The following is a 22,163-nucleotide window of genomic DNA, read 5'->3' as shown; positions in this document are numbered from 1 at the left end:
AAAGAACAGACCTCTGGTTTAAAAAAAAACTTTAATTCTATCTTCATTTGTTCTTTTTATCATCTCTCAAATATGGTTAGGTTTCTTCAAAAATACCAAATTATGAGCAAAAAGCTGAGATAATTGCATTTTTGTGAAGGACTTTTGAATGAGATCAGATTCAGAACAATCATCAAAACATACACAGAGTTTGAACTGTTTGGCCTAGGGGAATACTTCCGGGTTTTATAAGTTTGGTAAGAGCACCACGTGGTGGATAATAGCGGAAATACAGATTGCTAGAAAAACTCATTGGCAGGGAAGCGTTTTCTCTGGCGGAGAAAGAGTTTCATTTAAGGTTTCATTTAATATATAATATTAATATATGTCTTTTAATATAAGTGAGTTTGTACTATAAAAATTGTAATGCACCACTAGCTAAGCACCTTTTTTTAAATGCGCACAGTTTGACAACTAATACATTAATTTAAGTGCATGCAGCACTGCGCAGACGATCAGCCTGTGACATCAGACGTTTTTGAGAGCCATTCGAAAGCCTAATAATAAGCCTGGTCGTGCGATGACGAGAAGTGCACTTCAAGTCTCAAGTCGCTTTCAAGTTGCTTTGATTGGATGTGCTGATTGGTCTGCACAGCGCTGCAAACAGCTTGCATCTGAGTCAGTCACAGGTGATCCAAGAGGTCTAGATAAGACGAGGATGGTGTGTCGGCAGGTGTTGTAAAGGCAGGTGACGCAGGCCTTAACAGCGCGAGTCTCAAATTAGTGCATGCACACCTCCCAAAACAGATGAAATGTGTTTAAACTCATAATCACTTCTGTCGTAGAAGCAAGCGCTAAGTAAGCTTAAAGTTTAAAACCAGTACTGCTGAGAAATAGTAGTTTGCTTAAACAACACACATCCCTTAGGAAAATTCACCATAGTTTTACTATGGTATTGTTAGGGAAACCACAGTAACCACACATAGCCAATTCACTCACATATTTTAACCAAGGTATATCCAGTAATTATATATCATAATGAAAATTCACCAAAAAAAAGATATGCTAACTGTTCATCTACTATAGTAAAACCATGTTTGATTTTCATAAAGGATACTTCTGACAATAAAGCAAAACAAACTTTTTAATATGAGAGTATATCTAAATTAAACAACATTCCTTAATCATTGTATTAAACATTTTATTTCATTTCAGTAGTTTTCTTATTAAATGTCTAATTAAGTCCTTTTTAACTATTAATAAATAAAAAGATTCCTGGCATTTGGTATTTGATGCTTTTTTCGTTTGTACCAAACGTGACACTTGAACCGAGTTACACCGCTAGTTGTACCGTTACATCCCTAGTGAATAATACCCTACTTTAGTGCCTTACTTAGCTATAATAAGTGAAAAATCTATTTGAGTATTTAGGTTTTTTTCCGATTAGTTGATTAAATAAAAAAAATCGCCCGATTAATCGATTATGAAAATAACCGTTAGTTGCAGCCCTACAAACGTATCACTTTGCCTTGCATTTTCTGGTGAACTGTTCCTTTAAATGCTAATTGGTGTTAATGTGAAAACAGTGTCTTTCATTGTATTGTTTCTCAGAGCTTTATTGTTTGGCTTTGGGATATATCCAGGTACTGTTCTCCATTGTTTTGTGCTGTGCCAGATAGAACAATGTGCGCAAGACCCATTTATTTTTTTTAACACTGTTCTTTTTTCTCCCTGCAGTGCAAACACAGTCACCAGTCTTGCAGGGCAAGATGCTGGTTCCCATGGCAACAGTAAGGGCTGCTCCTGCCCCTTCTCAGCAGTTTCCCTTGGTAGCCCCTCCTCTTCCTGTACAGAATGGAGCACAGGCAGGAAGCAAGGTGTGATCTCAATTGTTAAACTTTTATAAAACAATCATATCTCATGTGGAATTGATATATTTAAAACAGTGATAACTAAGTCTTATCTCTCCATCCAGATCATACAGATTGCTCCCATGCCTGTCGTCCAGTCTCAGCTCCCATCTGCCGGACCAGTGCAACCCGGGAGCCCGTTTTCTGTTACTATGGGAACAGCTACAGTGGTCGCCCCAGGCTCTACCCCGTCTCAGACGGTGCTGCTACCACCCCCACCTACAAGGTATAACATCCACTCACTTAAACTCACCTAGCAGCGCACATAAACATCTCCCCCACTCAACTCCCACACTCCTGAAGCTCTGCGCCACTTGAAAATAGCCCTGACTTTGCTTCTCTCACTTTCAAACTCTCACTCTTTTTAACTTTCTCTCTTACAGAATCACTTATGTACAGTCCACTCCTGGGGTTCCCTCTCCTTTGCCATTAGTTCCCATGACAACAGGCTCCTCCTCTCAGGCAGCTTCAGGAACACCTGGATCTGCTTATGTGCCATCGCCCTTGCCAACGTTTGCAGCGATTGCTCATCCAGGACAGGCTATGGTGCAGCCACTGATTGCAGGTCAATTTCCACTTTCAAGCAAATACAATTAAGGCTTTTGTACCAAAAAACACTTTGCAAGTGTTAATATTGCAAGATCTTGTGTTCTCCTCCAGCAGGTCAGCCATCTCTGCTTGCCCCAGCCCAGTCACCCAGTGCCCCTCACGCTTCAGCCATCACCACCATCTACACCCCCACAAGTGTGACTTTGGCATCCGGGGTGGTGTCTATGGCGACGGTGTCACCCAGTGTGGTGTACACCGTGTCCAGTCCTTCTAGCCTGTCTCCCCACATCCTTCCTAAACACACCACAACAAACTCCGTGGCCTCAGATAGGCAGGGGAACGTGCCATCACACTCTGAGCGTCAGCTGCACCAGGACAGAGCACCTGACCGGCAACATGCCGACGGCATGTACCCACAATCCTCTGACAGACAGTCGGAGAAGATCTCGGTCACTCAGATGGACAAACAGTTCCAGGCCCCAAGTAAAAGCAGCTCAGCTGCTCCCCCGCCAGGATCTTCAGTGCCATTGCAGCCTGGGAGCCCAGCTCCACCCTCTCATCCTGGTACGAGTCTGCATTAGAAATAAATAAACTAAAGCTGATATTTTCAGTTGTAATTCATATTTAGACGGGACTATTTTCTGCTGAGGGGGTTGTGTAAATTGTTCAAAGTGATATCTATTCAATGTTATTTTCTGAGAAGCGTGTTATAAATAATAGATACAAGTTTTTATATTTGGACACAAAGACAATAGACACTTTTATGCTGGTAACAGGAGATCCCAGTCCAGTCTGAATAAGTTCATGTCATCCTTTGTTAATAATTCAAAACATTTTAAAACCAGTCCTTGTCTAAATAGTGCTGCTATTATTCATAACTGTCATTTCTTTTTAAACAGGCAGTGCTCCTGGTACCCCCAAACTGATCACAGCAAGGCCTCCTCAGAAGGTGAAAGCCACAGTGGCTAACATCCCTGTGGGCAGCTATGATGGAGGAGGACGAGGAAAAGAGAGAGAAAAGGAGAGGGATCGGGAGAAAGAGAGAGAACAAGATAAGGACAAAGATGGTGGGAGTCGATTCTCATTCGAGGTAGACAAGGCGAGTGAGACCAGCTCCCCTGCTGCCCTCCCACCAGAGGAGGGGACAGCAGAAGGCACCTCCCACTCTGTGGCAGAGAGCGGTCCTGCCAGTGGGCGTGGCAAAGAGCCAAGCGCCAAAGATGTTAGGCCCCTTAACCTGACTGCACACTCTGTATTGGAGAGCAGTCCTGCGAGTGGACGTGGCAAAGAGGCAAGCGCCAAAGAGGTTAGGGCCCTTAACCTGACTGTCAACAATATTATAATAAGATTTAATGGTGATTATAGTGTTATTTAAAGGGACAGTCCACATTTTCTGAAAATATGCTCATTTTCCAGCTCCCCTAGAATTAAACGTTTGATTTTTACAGTTTTGGAATTCATTCAGCTGATCTCCGGGTCTGGCGTTACCACTTTTAGCATAGCTTAGCATAATCCATTGAATTTCATTAGACCATTAGCATCGCACCCTTGGTTACTTTCAATAGCATGGGACTATTTTTGTGTCCGCTGCAGCCATTTTATTGCAGCAAAGTCCTTGATTATTACGCCAGAATGAGAGTATAGTTCCTAGTCATATATCTGCCTAGAAAATCGCAACTTCCAATTTTCCGTTGGTCTCAGTGCACGATGTAACCACAGAAGAGTCAAGTCTGAAACAGGAAACATATCAAAACTCTTTGGTTATTTTTTTGCACGATGCTAATGGTCTAATCAGATTCGATGGATTATGCTAAGCTATGCTAAAAGGGCTAGCGCCAGACCTGGAGATCAGCTGAATGGATTCCAAAACGGTAAAAATAAAATGTTTAACTCTAGGGGAGCTGAAAAAGTAGCATATTTTCAAAAAAAGGGGAGTGTCCCTTTAATTCTGATATCAATAACCAGGGATTTAAATACTGGTTTATACATAGTTTTATTTTGCATAAACTGCTTTGATTAACCAAATATAATTCGTAGTAACAGTTTTTACATAATAGTGTTATAATAATAATTTACATGTATTTATTATTACTATATTAATTATAGGGATAAAAGTATTTTTAAAGCAGTTACCAAAAAACATGTAAATCTGCTACAAGGAAAATATTTCAACCAATGTTCTCATTTTTTTCAGGACTCCTGTCCTTCCTCCCCATTACCTCCTCCATCTGGATCAGATCCTGCTCAGCCTCACAGTGATAAAGATGCACCACCTGCTAAAAAAGTCAAGGCTCGCCCCCCACCTCTCAAACGACCATTTGATTCTGTTGACAGGTGCGTATCATTGTTATGTGTTTTATCCTTACGTTCCTATATATGTCACATGTTTGTAGTAATTTATCCAATATTTTTAATGTTGGACTATTAATTATGTACTATTATTGAGTCACCTATATGCCTACATGCGTTCATAAATGGAGGATGGATTCTGATTGGTTGTTTGTAAAAAATAACATCTTACCATGATGGTCATGTGTACAGGGTCCTGTCGGATGTGTACTTTGAGGAGCGCTTCGCGGAGCTGCCTGAATTCCGTCCAGAGGAGGTTCTGCCCTCTCCGACCCTGCAGAGTCTCGCCACCTCCCCACGAGCCATATTGGGCAGCTACCGCAGGAAGAGAAAAAACTCCACCGGTGAGAGTAAAACGCAGACCTCCGCACTTATCAAGTTTAAATGATTACTGTGCAGGAAACTGAAGGTTCGTCTTTTGCGTTCGATACTTAACAATCCTATTCCTGTATGCAGACTTGGACTCATCCACTGAAGATCCCATCTCTCCTAAAAGAAAAAGCCGTCGCAGATCTAGCTGCAGTTCAGAGCCCAGCACACCTAAAAGTGCTGCCAAGTGCGAGGGGGACATTTTCACCTTTGAAAGGCCAGGTAATGTTCTTACTTTCCCATAACCTCCAATTTAAACCATAATTGTACGTTTAACAGCTTTGATTCATGCTGTATTGTTTCTTTATTCACTCGCTTTATCTCTATTCTCTGGTGCAGATGGAGAGGACATACTGGGGGAGTTGGAGTTTGATAAGGTGCCCTACTCCTCTCTTAGGAGGACTCTTGATCAAAGGAGAGCTCTCGTTATGCAGCTATTCCAGGAACATGGCTTTTTCCCCTCAGGTAACACTCATACCCATGTAGCACTGGTACTAAAATGAAAAAAAATGATATAAGCAACCAACAACAACCCAGTCACAATACATATCCAAATAAAAACTGATGTTTTAATGTTTTTAAATAACTTTATTCAGTATTTAGGGTTGTCAGCTAGGGGACCGGATACTTAATCTGGTTCAAAAAGTCTTACTGTGGGTTTACACCAAACGCGAAGCGTGCAATCGCATCGCGTTGCTCGCTCTAGATTACACGCGGGAGTTAACTTTGTGTCATGCATATTTTTCGCTCGAGTTGAATATTTTTAACTCGCGTTTGAGGCGAATAGTGCGTTTTCTCGGCAAACGCGCTGCCCATATCACGTCATCCGCATCAGCCCACGCAAGGTCTGATCGCGTCTTTGCATTGACTTTGTATGTAATCTACTCGCGCAAATCATTGAACTCGCATCTGGTGCAAACCCACAGTTATGCTGCGTTCACACCAGCCGCAGTAGAGGCGTCAAACCCGAGTGATTTCAATGTTAAGTCAATGTAAAGACACGTTTACACGCATCTGGCGCGAATAAGGCGTTTGGTGCGACGCGGTAGAAGCGAATGATGCGAATTTAGCCTTGCCGCGGGAACACGCAATCTGAACTTTGGCGAAAAATCGTGCTGCCTTAACCAATCAGGTGCTTGCTCTAGCAGTGACATGATTACAGGCAGTGAGCGGAGTCGCAGAAGCCCCTCCCATTAGGTGAATTTCCGTGTAAATAATTAGAATTTCATGTGCGGCTTTCACGCGCGAATGAAGCAAATAAACTCAAAATGTTCAAGAGTCCAACTACATGCGAATAGCGCATTTTTGCCACCTCTACCGCGTTTGGTGTGAATCCAGCATTAGGATAATTCAAAATTAAATAATAAATAGGGTTTCTTTGAAAAGTGAGGTTGTCTTAAAAGGTGAACATGGATTTGTAAAGGATAAAAATCCCTACATTAGACAATGAGTATTGTTTTTTTATCTTCCTGTCTAACATCCTCATTCTTCTGCCCCTATCTGTCAATCAACAGCTCAAGCTACTTCTGCGTTCCAGGCGAGATATGCTGATATCTTCCCCACGAAGGTGTGCTTACAGCTCAAGATCCGCGAGGTCCGACAGAAGATCATGCAGACGGCAGCTCCATCGGAATCGCCTGGCATTTCAGACCCTTTGTCGTTACCGGGACCTTCCGGGGCAATGCCCGGTGAAAGAGGTGGAGGGACTGACCCTCAGGAGAAAGAAGCCGAGAGAGAGGGGGAGCTTAACAGCCAAGAGGAGCCCAGAAACGCTGGCGATTCCCAGGACTCCACCAGATGAGGTTGATGGACAGCTGGAAAGAGAGATTGAAGAGCAGAACTCTCCCCTCAACATCTGCATAATCCACATTTGTTGTCTTGTCTCTGCTCAGAAGGATGTGCTGCAGACGTGCAAAATTTTCAATGGAGCAGATGAGGGGAGAAAATTGGGGTGTTGAACCTTAATTCCTCAGTATTTTATGTTGCTAAACAAACAATTTCAAATAAGTTACATAAGACTTACATACATAAAGACATTTGCATACACCTCTGTGCATCGTCCTAAATGTACACACTTGAATTTACAGCATTATATTAGTCTTTAGGCTTCCTTTGGAGGATTGTGGGCACGTCCTAAGCCAGTGATGTCACGCTAGTGATGCGTCTAGAAGGTGGGACACATGAGGGCACCCAATCCCTTTTAAGACTGAGTTGTGTTTTTATGGCCTGATTGGCAGTAGCTTGGCCACTGGTTTTTTATTGGCTCACGGGTTGCTGCCGGTCATTGTGAGGCTGGCCTCCATTGGCTGAGTTTAAGTGATAATGAAGACTTTAATTTTTGATATTTTCTTTCATGGAAAGCTTTGTTAAGGCACTGAATACCTTTGATGAGGGACTCATTTTGAACCGTGTGCTGCCATTCGCAAACCTTTTCATCCTATGATTGGCTCGAGTGGTTGTCAGTCAAACTGGATTCATTCCAAAGCCTGTGATTGGCTAGCCATGAAGGAAAAAGGTAAAGGAAGGGAAGTCAACAGGCACATTATTGCCCTTGATTTATGTTTTTTTCCATATATTAAGAGATTCCACGTATTTAAACATTTCTCTACCTACCGTTTTTGTATTTTACTTTTCATGAGCTGGTGAACCACGGAGCAAGGAGAATGTCTGGAATATATTAAGAATTTACTCTTAAGAATTGTTATTAATGTTTTAGAGAAAGACACTTGATTTTCAGCACACTTCTAAAGGTCATTATGTTATCAAATTTCTCATTATTACTGTTCTTATTAATGTTTTGTTGTTCTTGTGGATCAGATCCTTATAACCGATATAATACTGTATTCCTATTATTAATATACTCGTTTATTTTTAGCAGAAACAGAGATGAGTTTAGGTGTGAAGAAATAATTCTCCACCTCTACCCTCCCTCCTAGAGGCACTTCCACTACTTTCTTTAGCATTTTTGTAATTTCTTGATATTCACGTGTTTCTTACCAGAAAGTAATTACATAGGCTTTTATGTCAGTCACTCCAATTCTCATTCTGGCAGTTATTCTAGTTATTTTTTATTCACCACTTACATTCCTCTCCTTCCTCATTCCTTTCTGTCACTTTATGATTCTTTCCTCAATCACTTTAGGCTATGAGGTGGGACCGGGGGCCATCAGTGGTGATCTGCAGCGTTGGTCTTAGTTGTACATAAATAAAAAAGACTCCATACCGGGAAAAAAGCATCATTGAAAGAAACAAAGCCAGTACAGAAAATGACATTGTAAACAAAAGAGAAATAAATATGGTTATAAACTTTTCTTACTGTGTTACCTTGTTTTGTTGATTTCCATATTTTAAGAAAGAATTTATACTGATAAGCTCTGAATTTGTAACTGTATCTCTCAGTATACAATAAATAGATGTTCAAAAAACAGACATGTAATTGCTTAAGTAAGATGAATTGAGTTGTACTAACAGTAATAGGGTGTTGGATACTACAGTAGGATGTTGTATATATTTACATTCTGTGATTCTGGATCATTTACAATACCTGAATTTGTACGTATGAATGATTTAGTGACAAAGGTTTTTTCTTTTTTTGTTCCAAATAGATCACAAATTTTTCCCTTTTAAAATCTTTAAAGTCTGTGTAGTGATGTTAAATATTGTATATTATATTGTAATTTTGGAGTTTTTTTACACCACAGAAAAATTTGTTATTAACCACCCAGCCAAATTTAAAAACCCCGCCAAGTAAATAAAACAAGTTATCAAAATATGGGAAAAATAATAGAAATTTTGCTCCCAAATGGGTAAAGAGGTGGGACGTGGGTGAAGCTGAGGTGGCAGTTTGCTGAAACCATGCCCGCTTAGCTCGACTCTAGTGACAGCAGTGGCTGTTAAACGTCACTCAAGTGGCCACGCCCTTAATTATGCAGAAAGCTTAATATAATTTATACCACAGGCCTGTTGAATGCAATATCCTGATTGGCTGAGAAATGTTCCATGGGTGTTGATTATTTTTCTGTAAACGGCACACCTGTCAAATGTCTTAAAAATAATCACCAGAGCAATGTTTGTGGTAACTGTGGTATAAGCGGTCATTCGCGTCATGCTGCATTACCACCTTGGTTGTGCATTATTTTCTTATAATTCAACGGAGTTGATGAGTTACAAAAAAATTCACCCCCCTCACAGTTGTCATGAATGGCAAAATTAGCTATATAGACCAAAACCACTTTTTGTACCAGGCTGTAAACATATTTTTTTTGCTCTAAAGTTGGGCATTTTAACATGGGGGTTTATGGGAATTGACTCCCTTTTGGAGCCAGCCTCTGGCGGCCAGTCGATGAATTGCAGTTTAAATCACTTCCGTATTGGTTCCATCAGAGAGATCAGAAAGGTTGCGCCTCGCTCAAATCCCGTTGCACAGTGTTTCCAGGAAACATGTTGTTCAACCTGAAAACCGTAGCAAAATGTTGCACACCAGATTGACCTTGAACGTGCCCCTGGACTGTGCCATAAATGAAACACTATTGGTTATTTTAAAAAAGGGGGAGGGTCTTCTTGATAGTTTCGTTCTGACTTCCTGTTTCAGTTAAAGTGATGTCAACAAATAAAATGATACTCCACATTGCAGGGCAGTTCAGTGGGCCTTTAACTGAGCATCACATTCGCAAGTCATAAGCATATGACAACAACATTCAAATTAACTACAAATAATTGTCAACTTTGTAATTGTTAATAGGCTATTCAAAAATAAGAATGTCTAAGAATGTTATGACATATTCAGCCTACAAATGTGACCTCTGGAGTATGCAGCCTTGCGTTTGAAAAACGGTCGTGATTGTGTTAAAGGGACTTTATTTGAAAATATTTTCCAGCTCCCCTAGAGTTGGACATTTGATTTTTGCCGTTTTGGAGTTTGTTCGGCCGGGCTCCGGGTCTGGCGGTGCCACTTTTGGCGTGGCTTAGCATAATCCATTGAAGGAGGCGCAATGATGTTGCGCGGTAGCCGAAAGGAGTCCCCTTAGTAACTTTCAATAGCAGGGGACTATTTTCGACTTCTGCGTAACGCATTGCGCCTCCTGCAGCAATTTTACAGCTGCAAAGTCCTTTATTATTAGGCCAGAATGAGAGTATAGTTCCTAGCCATATCGGCCTAGAAAATCACAACTTTTAATTTTCCGTCACAATAAATACACAATGTAACTACAGAAGAGTCACGTTATAAAAACATTGAAACTCTTTGGATATTTTTGAGCGTGATGCTAATGGTCTAATCAGATTCAATGTATTACGCTAAGCCATGCCAAAAGTGGTACCGCCAGACCCAGAGATCAGCTGAATGGATTCCAAAACTGTAAAAATCAAATCTTTAACTCTAGGAGAGCTGGAAAATGAGCATATTTTAAAAAAAAGTGAAGCATCCCTTTAAGAGGCCGGGTGCCTCCTGTGTGTCATGCGTTGGAGCCTCGTGGTCTACCTGGCCCAAGTCCGTGACTTAGTTGGTGCAGGCGAAGATTTGCAGAAGAGTTTAAGCGCTTGCCGCAGATGTTACACTCCAGATTGGTTTTTAATACTGATGGAACGCTCTGTTGCTCGTTCGCCATTTCTGTCTGCTGACTGCCAACCTGAGAATCCTGGGAGATGTTGTGTGGGTTTGTAAGGTTGGGATGTTGTTCCAGGCAATGCAAGTCTCGTTGACGTTTGCGCAAGAACCCCTCGGAACAGTGTGGGCATGGGTATGCTGCTGGTGATCCTGGGTGATGAAGAAACCGGTGCGCTACGAGTTTAGCAGGACGGATAAAAGAGGCGGAGCAGTCCGGACAGGGTGAGGGCATGGCATTGCCGTGAAGATGCTGACGGTGTTGACGGAGATTTGAACATTGAAACTCTTTGGTTATTTTTGAGCCCAATGCTAATGGTCTAATCAGATTCAATGGATTATGCTAAGCTATGCTAAAAGTGGTACCGCCAGACCCAAAGATCGGCTGAATGGATTCCAAAACTGTAAAAATCAAATGTTTAACTCTAGGAGAGCTGGAAAATGAGCATATTTTCAAAAAAAGTGAAGCATCCCTTTAAGAGGCCGGGTGCCTCCTGTGTGTCATCAAACAAACGTTTTAGCCGCACCCAAATAATCCTGAACACAGAAATGTCGATAAACTGTTTAACGATGTAACAACTCTCTAAAATGACTTTACAAATAATTTAAAGGTATAGTTCACCCAAAAGTGTAAATTATTTATATTAATAATTTATATAATTTATAATAATAATGTATTAATATAAATTATTTAATAATCATTTATATTAATCATATAGTAATCATTTACTTATCATCATATTGTTGTAAACCTGACTTTCTTTCTTCTGTTGAATACAAAAGAAGATATTTTTATAAGGGCACCCATTGACTTCCACAATAAGAAGAAAATAGGTTTTGAACAACATGAGGGTAAGCAGATAATGACAGATTTTTCATTTTTGGGTAACTATCTCTTTAAGAAATCCTTGTATGCTTCACACACCCAATGCAAGTTATCAACTATCACTGCCTTTATCTAAACACCACCATCTCAGGGGTGCCCAAACTTGGTCCTGGAGGGCCGGTGTCCTGCAAAGTTTAGCTTCAACCCTGAATGTCATAACATTAATAATTAAATTTATTGCAGGGCAGTATAATGCGTTATCAAACCTGCATGTTCATAAACCAATTCCAGTGGAGGCAAGAGACAAACTTGTTAAGTTTATTAACATCTCTCCAAATTGTCCCAAGGATAAAAAATGCTACAAATAACATTCAGTGTATAGACAGAGAGAGAGATGTAATACTGAATGAAACATACTTCCTTTCACCATCGCAGTAATGACCTGATGCATAATGCGGATTTGTTTTTGTACCCACTTTTCCATGTCATTCATCTTGTTCTTCTCAAAGTGATTCTTTAGCTCATGAAATGTAATGTGCTGTCTCTGGTCCGTCACAATAAAGTCAGAATGTTCATGAGACATCAGTGAGCATGTCATGTTATTAACTAACAAGTCAAGCATCATTGCATCACTACACCAATGTGTGTCATTTTTACGTCTGTGTAAAAATCTGTGTAGTCATGCCCTTGTCATAAATGTCTGAACAATAGTGGTATACAGTATGTATTGGGTCATCAACCACCCTACCACAGACTAAAACTTTATTTTAGATCTTGCATCCTCTACATTGAGCCTCATTTTATGTCCATCACAAGCCACACTAAATCCATCTGCTTTTTGGGAGTAAAGTAAAAATGCATAAAACTGACCTAAGAGAGTGGCTGTTTGGTGATACACCTGTTTGCAAAAACATCAATGTGGCTTTTTGTCTATTCGAGCATCATTCCCGGTGATCTTCCAGTTTGAGGTGATCCAAAATGGCCACTGAAATGTTGCATGGGTTTTTATAGGTCTCACATTAACTGCAGGTTGTCCACAGTGATGGCCTCCATGTTGATGCCGCCCTCCAGTGCAGTGTGGTACAGCTCAATGGCCTCCGCCAAATCTCCACTCGTCTCTATAATGGCAATTGGCTCTCCAAACTCATTACACATAATAGTGGGCATGCCTTGAGTCTGTGACAGTAAAGAAAACATCTCAACAATCTCATTTAATTTATTAACTACATTTAAATACTAAATATTTCATATAAGTAACAGCTGCCTACCTGTGACAGATTAGATGTTTGTATCTGAATGACTTGGGACTGTCCAAGCTGCACCCCCTGCTGGCAAAAACCTGGTACTGCATTTGTAAGGTCGAGCTCAGAAGCCTCCACAACAGCAAAAGTCGCCATGTCGATTTCTGAACTAGCGTCTCCATTTTGCTCCGGCTCCGGTTGCTTTTGGGTGCGAGTGTGGGTTTTGCGGTGGTTCCTAAGGTTTGAGATGGTCTTGAAAGTCTTTCCACATTCGACGCAAGCGTGTGGTCTCTCACCCGTGTGTGTACGCCGGTGTTCTGACAGATGCATGCTCTGCACGAAGGCTTTATCACAGAACTCGCAGCGAAACGGACGCTCGCCCGAATGTGTGCGAAGGTGCTCACGCAGGTGCGCGTTTTGGCGAAACCGCTTGCCGCAGATCGAACAAGGATACGGACGCTCTCCCGTATGAACTCTCTGATGTAGTGTAACGCTCGAGGCCGAAACAAATAGCTTTCCACATACCAGGCAAGGGTGGGACTTCCCAGCAGATGAGGCGGAGCCTCGTGGTCTACCTGGCCCAAGTCCGTGACTTAGCTGGTGCAGGCGAAGATTTGCAGAAGAGTTTAAGCGCTTGCCGCAGATGTTACACTCCAGATTGGTTTTTAATACTGATGGAACGCTCTGTTGCTCGATCGTCATATCTGTCTGCTGACTGCCAACCTGAGAATCCTGGGAGATGTTGTGTGGGTTTGTAAGGTTGGGATGTTGTTCCAGGCAATGCAAGTCTCGTTGACGTTTGCGCAAGAACCCCTCAGAACAGTGTGGGCATGGGTACGGTGCTGGTGATCCTGGGTGATGAAGAAAACGGTGCGCTACGAGTTTAGCAGGACGGATAAAAGAGGCGGAGCAGTCCGGACAGGGTGAGGGCATGGCATTGCCGTGAAGATGCTGACGGTGTTGACGGAGATTTGAAGATTGGCTGAAGGCTTTGTGGCAAACGTCACACCTGTACGGACGGACTCCGGTGTGCGTGAGTCCGTGGCGGGACAGATTAGCGAGAGACGAGAAGGTCTTTCCACACACGCTGCACTGAAACGGACGTTCGCCCGTGTGGGTGCGCAGGTGATTGCGCAAGTGGATCTGCTTCTTGAAGAGTTTACCGCAGATGGTGCAACTGAAGCGTCTTTCGGCGGTGTGAGTGGTTCTGCGATGACGCAACAAACGAACCTGCGAGGAGAATCTTTTCTTACAAGTAGGGCAAGGGAATTTTAGTTCTTCCTCTGCAACAGGAATTTTGGAGTTGCTTTCCTCTTTTCCGCTTCCTTCCACTTTGCCAGTAGTTGAATGGTTTGGGTCACACGCTTGCATCCTTCCTCCATTTTGGGTTTGCTCTGCATAAAATCCGTTCTCTGTTGGCTCCGCAGACTGGGAGACCACAGCAATGCCTTCGATGAGAACAGGACCGGTCTCATCGGGATCTTTTAAAGGGGAGACTGAGGGTTCCTGACGTTGTTTCTTCCATGCAGCCTCGCGCTCTTTTGCTCTTTGAATGATCGACAGCGACGACTGCTTCGCCATTACAAACTGCAAATGGGAGAATCATATTTTAAAAAATGTGATCAATCTCATTGTTTATTTATAGTTAACATGCACTAGCATTTGGTGGCTTTTAAAGAAAAACATAATAAAACCCCTTTGTTAAATGATTAGGTTTGACAATTCATGTAAATGACACAGATTATTAATGTAATCAGAAATTTATTTTAAAAAAATCTTTAAGCTCAGATGCAAAAGCCGCTAAATCCCACCTCTGTCAAAAATGAGAAAATTATATTTATCTTCGGCACATATTATAGGGGCTGTTTACACTTGGTATTAAGATGTGTTTTCATCGATCAGATCACAAGTGGACAAGAGAGACAAATCATGTTTACACCCACCTATTTGGCCATTTTCTGTTATTCACAAGCTGTGATCACTGATCTATATAAATGACTGGATTAGAACGCTTAACGTAACAGCGTGAGGTGAAGCCAGCGCAGAGTTCGAGCGGCCATCTTGGTATACCCAACCGGCAGAGGGCGTCAGTAGCCTCTTCATTACCATGAATTTACCAGAATGAATTTACCAGTAAATACAAAAATGTGCTGTTCACACACGCAGTGGCGTTCCGTTATTTTACCAGTAGACATCATTCACACATCAGTATCAAAATATCGGTAAATTCGTTGAGAAAGCGGAAGTACCTGTAGCACGCGGCGAGCTCAGTGTTGTATTTGTAAACAATCCACGTCGTTCATATCCACGGTCCGTATTTTGCTGTTTTCACGCCTGTGGTAAACAGTCGCGAAGTTGCTCATGACCAAACAACAGTGAATGAGACGACGTCAAACCGAAAATGCGTTTTTAACAACACTACTGTTTGCACGTTAGGCTTCACAGAGGGCGTGCTAAGGACGTCGGCAATTCGGCGGTAAGCTGTTTTAAACAACTTTGGTGAAGAAATGTGGACGTAAACTTCAGGTGTGCTCAACTTTCAAGCAGCATGTGTGTGGAAACGTCCGTAAACAGTGCAGGGGTAAACGCGTCATCTGTATTAAAACGCTATGATTGGCCCGAAGCTGTCAGCACGGTCTGACGTCATCCGTTCTAAATGCCGGTAATCCTATAATTTTCGTTCACACATAGCGCTTACCGGTAAATTACTGGTAATATTACAACCTGTCTTACTGGTAAATTGGGAGCACTGATTTACCGGAAAGGTTCTGTTCACACATGATCTGTTATCTGCAATTTACCAGTAAATTACCAGTAAAGACTGTATGTGTGAAAGGGACTATTGACTTCCATTCAAAATCATGATTTAAATGTACCCGCAAAAATATATATATAATTAAATGTACCCGCTTTACAGCGTATCAGTCACACAAGATACATTTTTAGGATATGTGTACGTAAATTAATTTTTAATTCTGGTGTTATTTGCAATGGTAATGTTTTAATCGGGCAGGATAATGGATTTATAAAAAACCGTTATGGTGAGTGTGTCTGCTGCATTCTGTTAATGACACGGGTATAAATAAAGTTTTTTGGACATTCAGCTACACGATCAGCGTTATTTACCTAAATAAGTTTGGTTAACTTGTAAAGATAACATAATTACAAAGCCAGCAAATGATTGCATGCACATACAGTACAAAGCATGATTATTTATTTGGATTTCAGAATGAGCACGTTTGTCATTAATACTAAATATGCTGCGGTCGGCCGCTGATGATACTATAATGAAGATAAATGTATAATAACTGATTAAAAAGCAAAATATACAACTTTCAGTAAATAACTATGTACATGCTTAGGACGTTTGTGTTGTTATAATGTACAGGGTAACATCAGATATAAAAACGAAGACTAGTAAAGAGATGTTTTATCATTAAAATCTGATAACGTCCATTGATTTAATAGAATGTTTGGGTATACCAACATGGCGGCGCGCGGTGGCTTCACAGTTGTGACATCATGCGCAATCCAGTCATTTATATTCACCTTATTTTTCACGACAACAAGGGCGGCGCCATTTCGCTCATTTTGTCAACGTTCTTCCGGCCGCATACATGATGAGAAGCTGAGGCAGTGGCTAAAAAAGCTCACTCAAGCGCCTTTATGTTTGTTTCTTACCAATTTTAACGAACGGGAAGCCGACTGAGGAACACCCTTATCCCAAGTAAAGGTTCGACTACGATGTTCCGGTAAATTTAAACCACGGCGGGTGTTGCAAAGGTGGCCAGTTTCAGGTAAGCTATCTTAGCTAACTGTGCTCGTTCGCCTAAAGTTAGATTTGTGAACTCCGTTCTACAAATACAGTTAAGAGCAGTAACGTTTGTTTATCAAATGCAACTATTTTGAATGATTTTATTTGTCCACATTATATATTTACGATCGTGCAACGAGATATTATAGTACATACATCACATTATTACAGTAGCCCACGTGATTCCTACAAGTTACTGAGATTTCAGATGCTAGAATGTCAGTTCATTTCTCATTCAGATATTGATAATGACATATTAAACAACGTATTCTTTAACACTGAAGTTAGAGGTTGTGTGTATAATGTTACTGTCTCTTTTTAATGCATCTCTCTCTCACACACACTGTTGTTTAAGTATGGGTACAATTTATATATTAATTATCATGATGCACGTTTATTTTAAATACTAACATAAAAAATGTTTATGGTTATATTGTTTTCACAGATGCATTGATGTGTAGTGATGCAGTGGACAACTGTGAGGATGATACAATCAACATGTTCCTAAACTGTGATGCAGAAACACAATGGGAGGATCCATCCGTCTCTGACCACAACTACACTTTAAAATCACAACTCAACCTGAAGCAACCTACATCTGATATAGAAAAACAATGGTGCGGTTTCCCTGACAGGGCTTATGCTGATCCCAGGCTAAAATGCATATTTGAGCTACAATAATTTAAAAACACCTTTTACTGACATACCTCAACATATATGAGTGCCATTGTTTTGTCACAAGATGCGCACCAGTCTTGTTTTTTTGTAGGGTTTGTTTGTAAAAACTAAAATGTCCTAATATAATTAAATCCTAATCCTGTAAACCCTGTCCGAGAAACTGCTCCAATGTGTTGAGCTGGCACAAATGTACAGAAACAACCATCCTTGTCAGCTTTACACAGGGTTGATATTGCATCCATTACACAGTCGCCAAGCACTTTACCAGTACATACACCAACAGCTTCCAGATATACACTTGGGATCAGCTCCTGATGACTCTAATAAAGCTGCATCTTAATTTATTGCAGATTTTACCTGTTGTAAAGTTACATTAAACCTTCATATGTGATCAGATGTCATGCAGTGATATTAAACATTTACAATGTGGTATGATGCCATGCATTTATATTAAACCTTTACAATGTGATCAGATGTTGTGCAGTTATATTAAACCTTTACAATGTGATCAGATGTTGTGCAGTTATATTAAACCTTTACAATGTGATCAGATGTTACCTGTCATACAGTTATATAAACCTTTAGCCTACAATGTGATCAGATATTATCTGTAAGGAATTTCTTAAACCATATGTGAGCTTTGTAGATTCCACTTAAAAGGATTTAAGTCTCCTGATTTGAAGGAATAAGTGTTGGCAAGTTTGCAAATGAATTCTATCATGGTACATTACCACATAAAAATGAAATAGTTATTGGACTGGCTAAGGTGCACACATGCTTTAAAAAAGACGAAATCACTGTGTAAATATTGGTAGGCATAAGTACTTTAATAATTTTCAATGCTGCTCCACCAACATCCTGACAGGACGAGGTAATATGTCCCATAGGTTACTTGCCGCGGCCGCTTCATATCGTCTAACCACGAGACGATTGATGGGACAATATAAGACTATCCGAGCGTCGTATGAAGTTTTAACCGTGCTCCTAATTTAAAATATTTACAGCAGTAGCGATATTTGTCATTTCGCTTAAGTTATAGTGAACTACAAACAATCATCTAACCACTAAACTAACTACCGAATGCACTGTGCCATATTAGCAGCGGAAGTCTGTTGACAAAATGCGGAAGAGCGAAGAATTAAAAAGGGGCGTGGCGGAATAAGGTGAATAGATCAGTGGCTGTGACGCGTTTTGCCAAGATAGCAACGACCGGTTCCGCCTCTTTAAGAAAATAAGGCATTTCAATGACTGACTAATAACTATTTCATTGCCATTAAAGTGAAATTACTGAACCTAAACATAAGAGCCTGAAACAAAATGCTCATTTTACACAAAAACATGTCAAGAGTTTTGGATCTGAGCTTCATAAAAGTCAACTATTACCGTAGTTTCTGGCGCCACCGGCTCACGGATTCTGTGGGTGCGACGATGGTAAAGGAATTTGGTCATGTTGGTGAAGCTTTTAGCACAAAACGGACAACTGTGCAGTGGTTCAGATGTATGAGATTTCCTGAAATGAGAAAGACAAGATAAGAATGCTAGATTTGATAAGAGGGAAAACACAATACAAATCACAAGCAGCTTGTGTGTGTGTGGTCCTGGTAGTACCAGTCAATTTTAACCTTGTGGGGACATTTTTTGGTTCCCATTTTTTGGTTTGTTGGTTCATATATGTGGTTTATAATGCAATAAACATGGTTTATAGGTACTAAACAACAAACTAAATGGTATTTTTTCATAAACTAAAGACTGCTAACAGGTTTTTGTGATGGTTGGGGTAGGTTAGGGGAATAAAATATAAACAAATGTGTGCACACGCATGTGTGTGTGTTAATACCTGTGTATCATAAGTGTCATTTCTGTGGTGAAGCAATGTCCACAGTCGACACACAGAAAACGTGCCTCACCAGAATGTGTACGCATGTGTGTCTGAAGTGACACCAGTTTCTTAAACACTTTATCACACTCTGGGCACTCGTGAGTTCCTTGTTCGTGCACACGAATGTGTGCAGCGAGCCGATTGGCTGTGGTGAACGTTCTATTGCACTCCTCACACTGAAGACTGCTGGGAGAGATGGGAGATGTCAAACCCTGACCGGCAAAAGGGGCGCCGTGTACCCGTCTCCCACCAGTGACTCTGCCCTCTTCTGAGCCGTCATTTCTTCTTTCGTCTTCCTTAGTTGCAGAACCGTCTTCATACCCCACCATCACCCCAGTACCCCCACTTTCCTTGTCCTGGGCTAAGAAGTGCTCCCCCTGGTGTTGGAGAAAATCCTCCGGTGTGCTGAATAGCAGATTACACTCGGAACATTCGTAAGGATGGATAATTAAAATTTCGTCTTCTTCTCGCTTTACCACGTTCACCTGGCCAGAGGATGCGAGAAGGTTCAAAGTGGTCAAGTTGTCCAACCTGATAGGATCGGTAGGTAAGAGGGGCGCGAAGAGTTTGCCTTTTCGGAAAGCATTCGAGGCAGAACCGTCAGCGATAGCTTGGGCGGAGCAGAACTGTAGGCGGAGCATAGCAGAGGAGGAGCCAGACAGGGAAGCGTTTGCTGGGACTAGCACAGCTCTGGCAGGGGCTGCAGACTTAGATGGAGCTTCTTGATCTCGAAGAGCCTGAAAAAAATAAAGTTAAGTGTTCGAATAAATTAAAGGCATGGTCAAAGGTGGTACTAACAAGAATTAAATATTTAAAAAGATAAAACAGACCTGGGCTAAGGTTAGGATCTGGCCTGCCCTTTGCTCATCCAAAACAAGATTTTGCACATTGTGCGACTGAACCTGAGTGACTGACCCGTCTGGCTGAAGAACAAATTCCTGAAACACGAAAGAGATTCAGACACTGCAAAGAAGGCAAAAAAAAAGTGTTTATGTGCATATACTCACTGTTTCAGTGCTTAATGTGCTGTGGGTACTGCTTCTGCTGTGTGTCTGCCTGTGTGCCAACCACAGATCAGGTGTGTCAAAGAGAGCCAGGCATTCCAGACACTGGTATTGGATTGGCACTTCTGAACTGGCTCCACCCACTTCGGTGACCTCACAAATCTCTGAAAACAATGCATTAGCATGTTAATTGCGAGTATTACTATCACCCATCTCTAAGCTTAACCAATCCTATGAAAAATCTCGAATACACAGACTCACCCTGCCCTGCCTCCCTCATGTGCAGCTCCTGATGAAGCAGCAGTTCATCTGGGTTCCTGAGGATGGCTCCACACTCCAGACATTGATACTGGCTCTCACCAGTTTCAAAATCCTCATGGCTAGGCTGGACCTCTTCCCCCTCTCCTCCAGTATGGATCTGTTGGTGCACTAGCACCTCCTCTAATGTATTAAAGAGCTGCTGACACTCACTGCACATATACTGATGCTCTACGTACTCCTGGTCATTCATGGTAACTATTACAGTACTAAACCTGAGGGTGATACTTAAGATGTCAAGATGCTTGGTGTGCTGTGTGTGACCATAAGCAGAGGTTATGAATTACAATGACAGGGTTCAGTATGCATTCTTGTGCCAGATATGAATCCAGAGCCTCAAAATAACAAAGGCCTGGAAGAAGAAAGAGTAAAGTTTATGTAACTTTATGCAAATAAATCAGATGGTCACATTTTTTACAATGTAAAGATGCATAAAGGCGCAAGTTCCTAAAACAGTGTTCCTCAACCCTTGGTTGGGATCTCAATATGACTTAAAAAACGACTATAAATCAAAATATTTCTATGTGGTTTGCTATTTTTATACCAAATGCACTTCTTTCTAGTTAAGTCAAGCTTTCCAATAGGCCTTGAAGGTAAAAAGTAATAGTCCACTGTCATATACTTTACAATTACTCGTGCTTACCCTGTGGCGAACAGTCGGCGGCGCTCTTCAGATTTTGTCAGAGCTTCTGGAGCGCACCGCTGTGTCCTGATCGAGTCACCCCGCTGCACGGCGGTCGTCAGGCGGCGCTCTTCACTTTTCCCCGCAGGTCTAAAAGCGTTGTGCGAGGCCTTCTTTCCCCAGCCGTTTCCGAGGCTTTCCTCGTTGGGCAATCCCTCGTGCGCTCTCCACTGTCTCGCGGACGCTTACTGGTGTTCAGAATGCCTTTCCCGCATAAATAAACCGGTATTATTCCGCGCGACGTCCGGTTTGTTTATTTATTTTGGTGAAAATACGATGGTGGATGTGGAAATGCGCCGTTTGTCTGGCCTCTGTTCCTTGCACTGTGCGCGCTGCCCCGCCTCAAGGGATGCGCGTGTGGCTTGCGGAAGGCGGTCATTGGATGAAAAGGCTGTTTGTCAAACTGAAGCCGTTTTGATAGACAGCCTTGATAATAACTAGCGATTAGACTAGCGGTTTATTTTACAATGGGGAGGTAGATGATGGTTTTGTTTTATTTGAATAGTGGGTAAATACCACATTCACAATATTATAGAATAGTTTTTAAGTAACATTTTAATTGTTTGTGCTGTTTTTTTCCCATACACCATTTGTTTTTATTTGTCCTACTATGTCCTGCAAATGAAGAAAATTTTCAAACTTAAAGGGGTTGTTTAAACCAGGACTAGACCTTAGTTTTATTTGGAAATATAACTATTTTTACAGAACATGTCTTACTAAAAACATTACTTGTGTGCATTTTGAGGCAAAACCAAGGGTACTGATGTATTTTAAGATATGCCAGTCAGGGCAAGTTGTTTTCAGTTTGGACAGCTCTTATTTTTTTTAGTTTAGGACTAGTCTAATCCCTGTCCGGGAAACTGCCCCAAACAATTTTAGTTGCTTATGTGTAAGAATGCGTCAGATGTAAAGGCCTCCAAACCACCCATAGCTGAAACATCTGATTTCTCCTAATGCCCAGCT

General features: G+C 41.4%; 2 protein-coding genes across 5 annotated transcripts in view; one reads left to right on the top strand and one right to left on the bottom strand.

Moving 5' to 3' along the window:
- Positions 1 to 7,094, top strand: part of cicb (capicua transcriptional repressor b) — a 36,952-nt gene extending 29,858 nt beyond the window's left edge. For 3 of the 4 annotated variants that reach the window (XM_055209852.2, XM_055209853.2, XM_055209854.2), the window contains exons 12-21: positions 1,717 to 1,856; positions 1,955 to 2,115; positions 2,273 to 2,454; positions 2,550 to 3,002; positions 3,338 to 3,744; positions 4,633 to 4,772; positions 4,980 to 5,131; positions 5,244 to 5,378; positions 5,496 to 5,621; positions 6,671 to 7,094. In XM_055209852.2, the coding sequence (XP_055065827.2) occupies positions 1,717 to 1,856; positions 1,955 to 2,115; positions 2,273 to 2,454; positions 2,550 to 3,002; positions 3,338 to 3,744; positions 4,633 to 4,772; positions 4,980 to 5,131; positions 5,244 to 5,378; positions 5,496 to 5,621; positions 6,671 to 6,957 (2,183 nt within the window). In that variant the 3' untranslated portion in view covers positions 6,958 to 7,094. The remainder of the gene's footprint in view (positions 1 to 1,716; positions 1,857 to 1,954; positions 2,116 to 2,272; positions 2,455 to 2,549; positions 3,003 to 3,337; positions 3,745 to 4,632; positions 4,773 to 4,979; positions 5,132 to 5,243; positions 5,379 to 5,495; positions 5,622 to 6,670) is intronic. The other variant, XM_055209855.2, reaches the window with a different exon arrangement.
- Positions 7,095 to 11,886: 4,792 nt separating this feature from the next.
- On the bottom strand, positions 11,887 to 21,587 carry znf526 (zinc finger protein 526). Its single transcript, XM_055210449.2, has 8 exons — positions 21,162 to 21,587; positions 20,462 to 20,870; positions 20,204 to 20,364; positions 20,027 to 20,134; positions 19,155 to 19,933; positions 18,701 to 18,827; positions 12,853 to 14,412; positions 11,887 to 12,760 (listed from the first exon to the last, which is right to left on the bottom strand). Exons 2-8 carry the CDS (start codon positions 20,709 to 20,711, stop codon positions 12,599 to 12,601), a joined length of 3,147 nt encoding a protein of 1,048 aa, XP_055066424.2. The 5' UTR covers positions 20,712 to 20,870; positions 21,162 to 21,587; the 3' UTR covers positions 11,887 to 12,598.
- Positions 21,588 to 22,163: the final 576 nt, after the last annotated feature.

Source organism: Misgurnus anguillicaudatus, chromosome 10, assembly GCF_027580225.2.
Source record: "Misgurnus anguillicaudatus chromosome 10, ASM2758022v2, whole genome shotgun sequence".
Taxonomy (NCBI): Eukaryota; Metazoa; Chordata; class Actinopteri; order Cypriniformes; family Cobitidae; genus Misgurnus; species Misgurnus anguillicaudatus.
Note: the sequence above shows the minus strand (reverse complement) of the source record. Positions and strands in the feature narration are given on the sequence as shown.

Excerpts from the sequence above, each read along its gene's own strand:
- znf526 (XM_055210449.2), bottom strand. The coding sequence starts at position 20,711 with ATGAATGACCAGGAGTACGTAGAGCATCAGTATATGTGCAGTGAGTGT. Across the intron at positions 19,934-20,026 it reads AGATCCTAACCTTAGCCCAG|GCTCTTCGAGATCAAGAAGC; the intron begins GTCTGTTTTATC and ends TATTTTTTTCAG. Across the intron at positions 14,413-18,700 it reads CGGTGGCGCCAGAAACTACG|TTTGTAATGGCGAAGCAGTC; the intron begins GTAATAGTTGAC and ends TCCCATTTGCAG.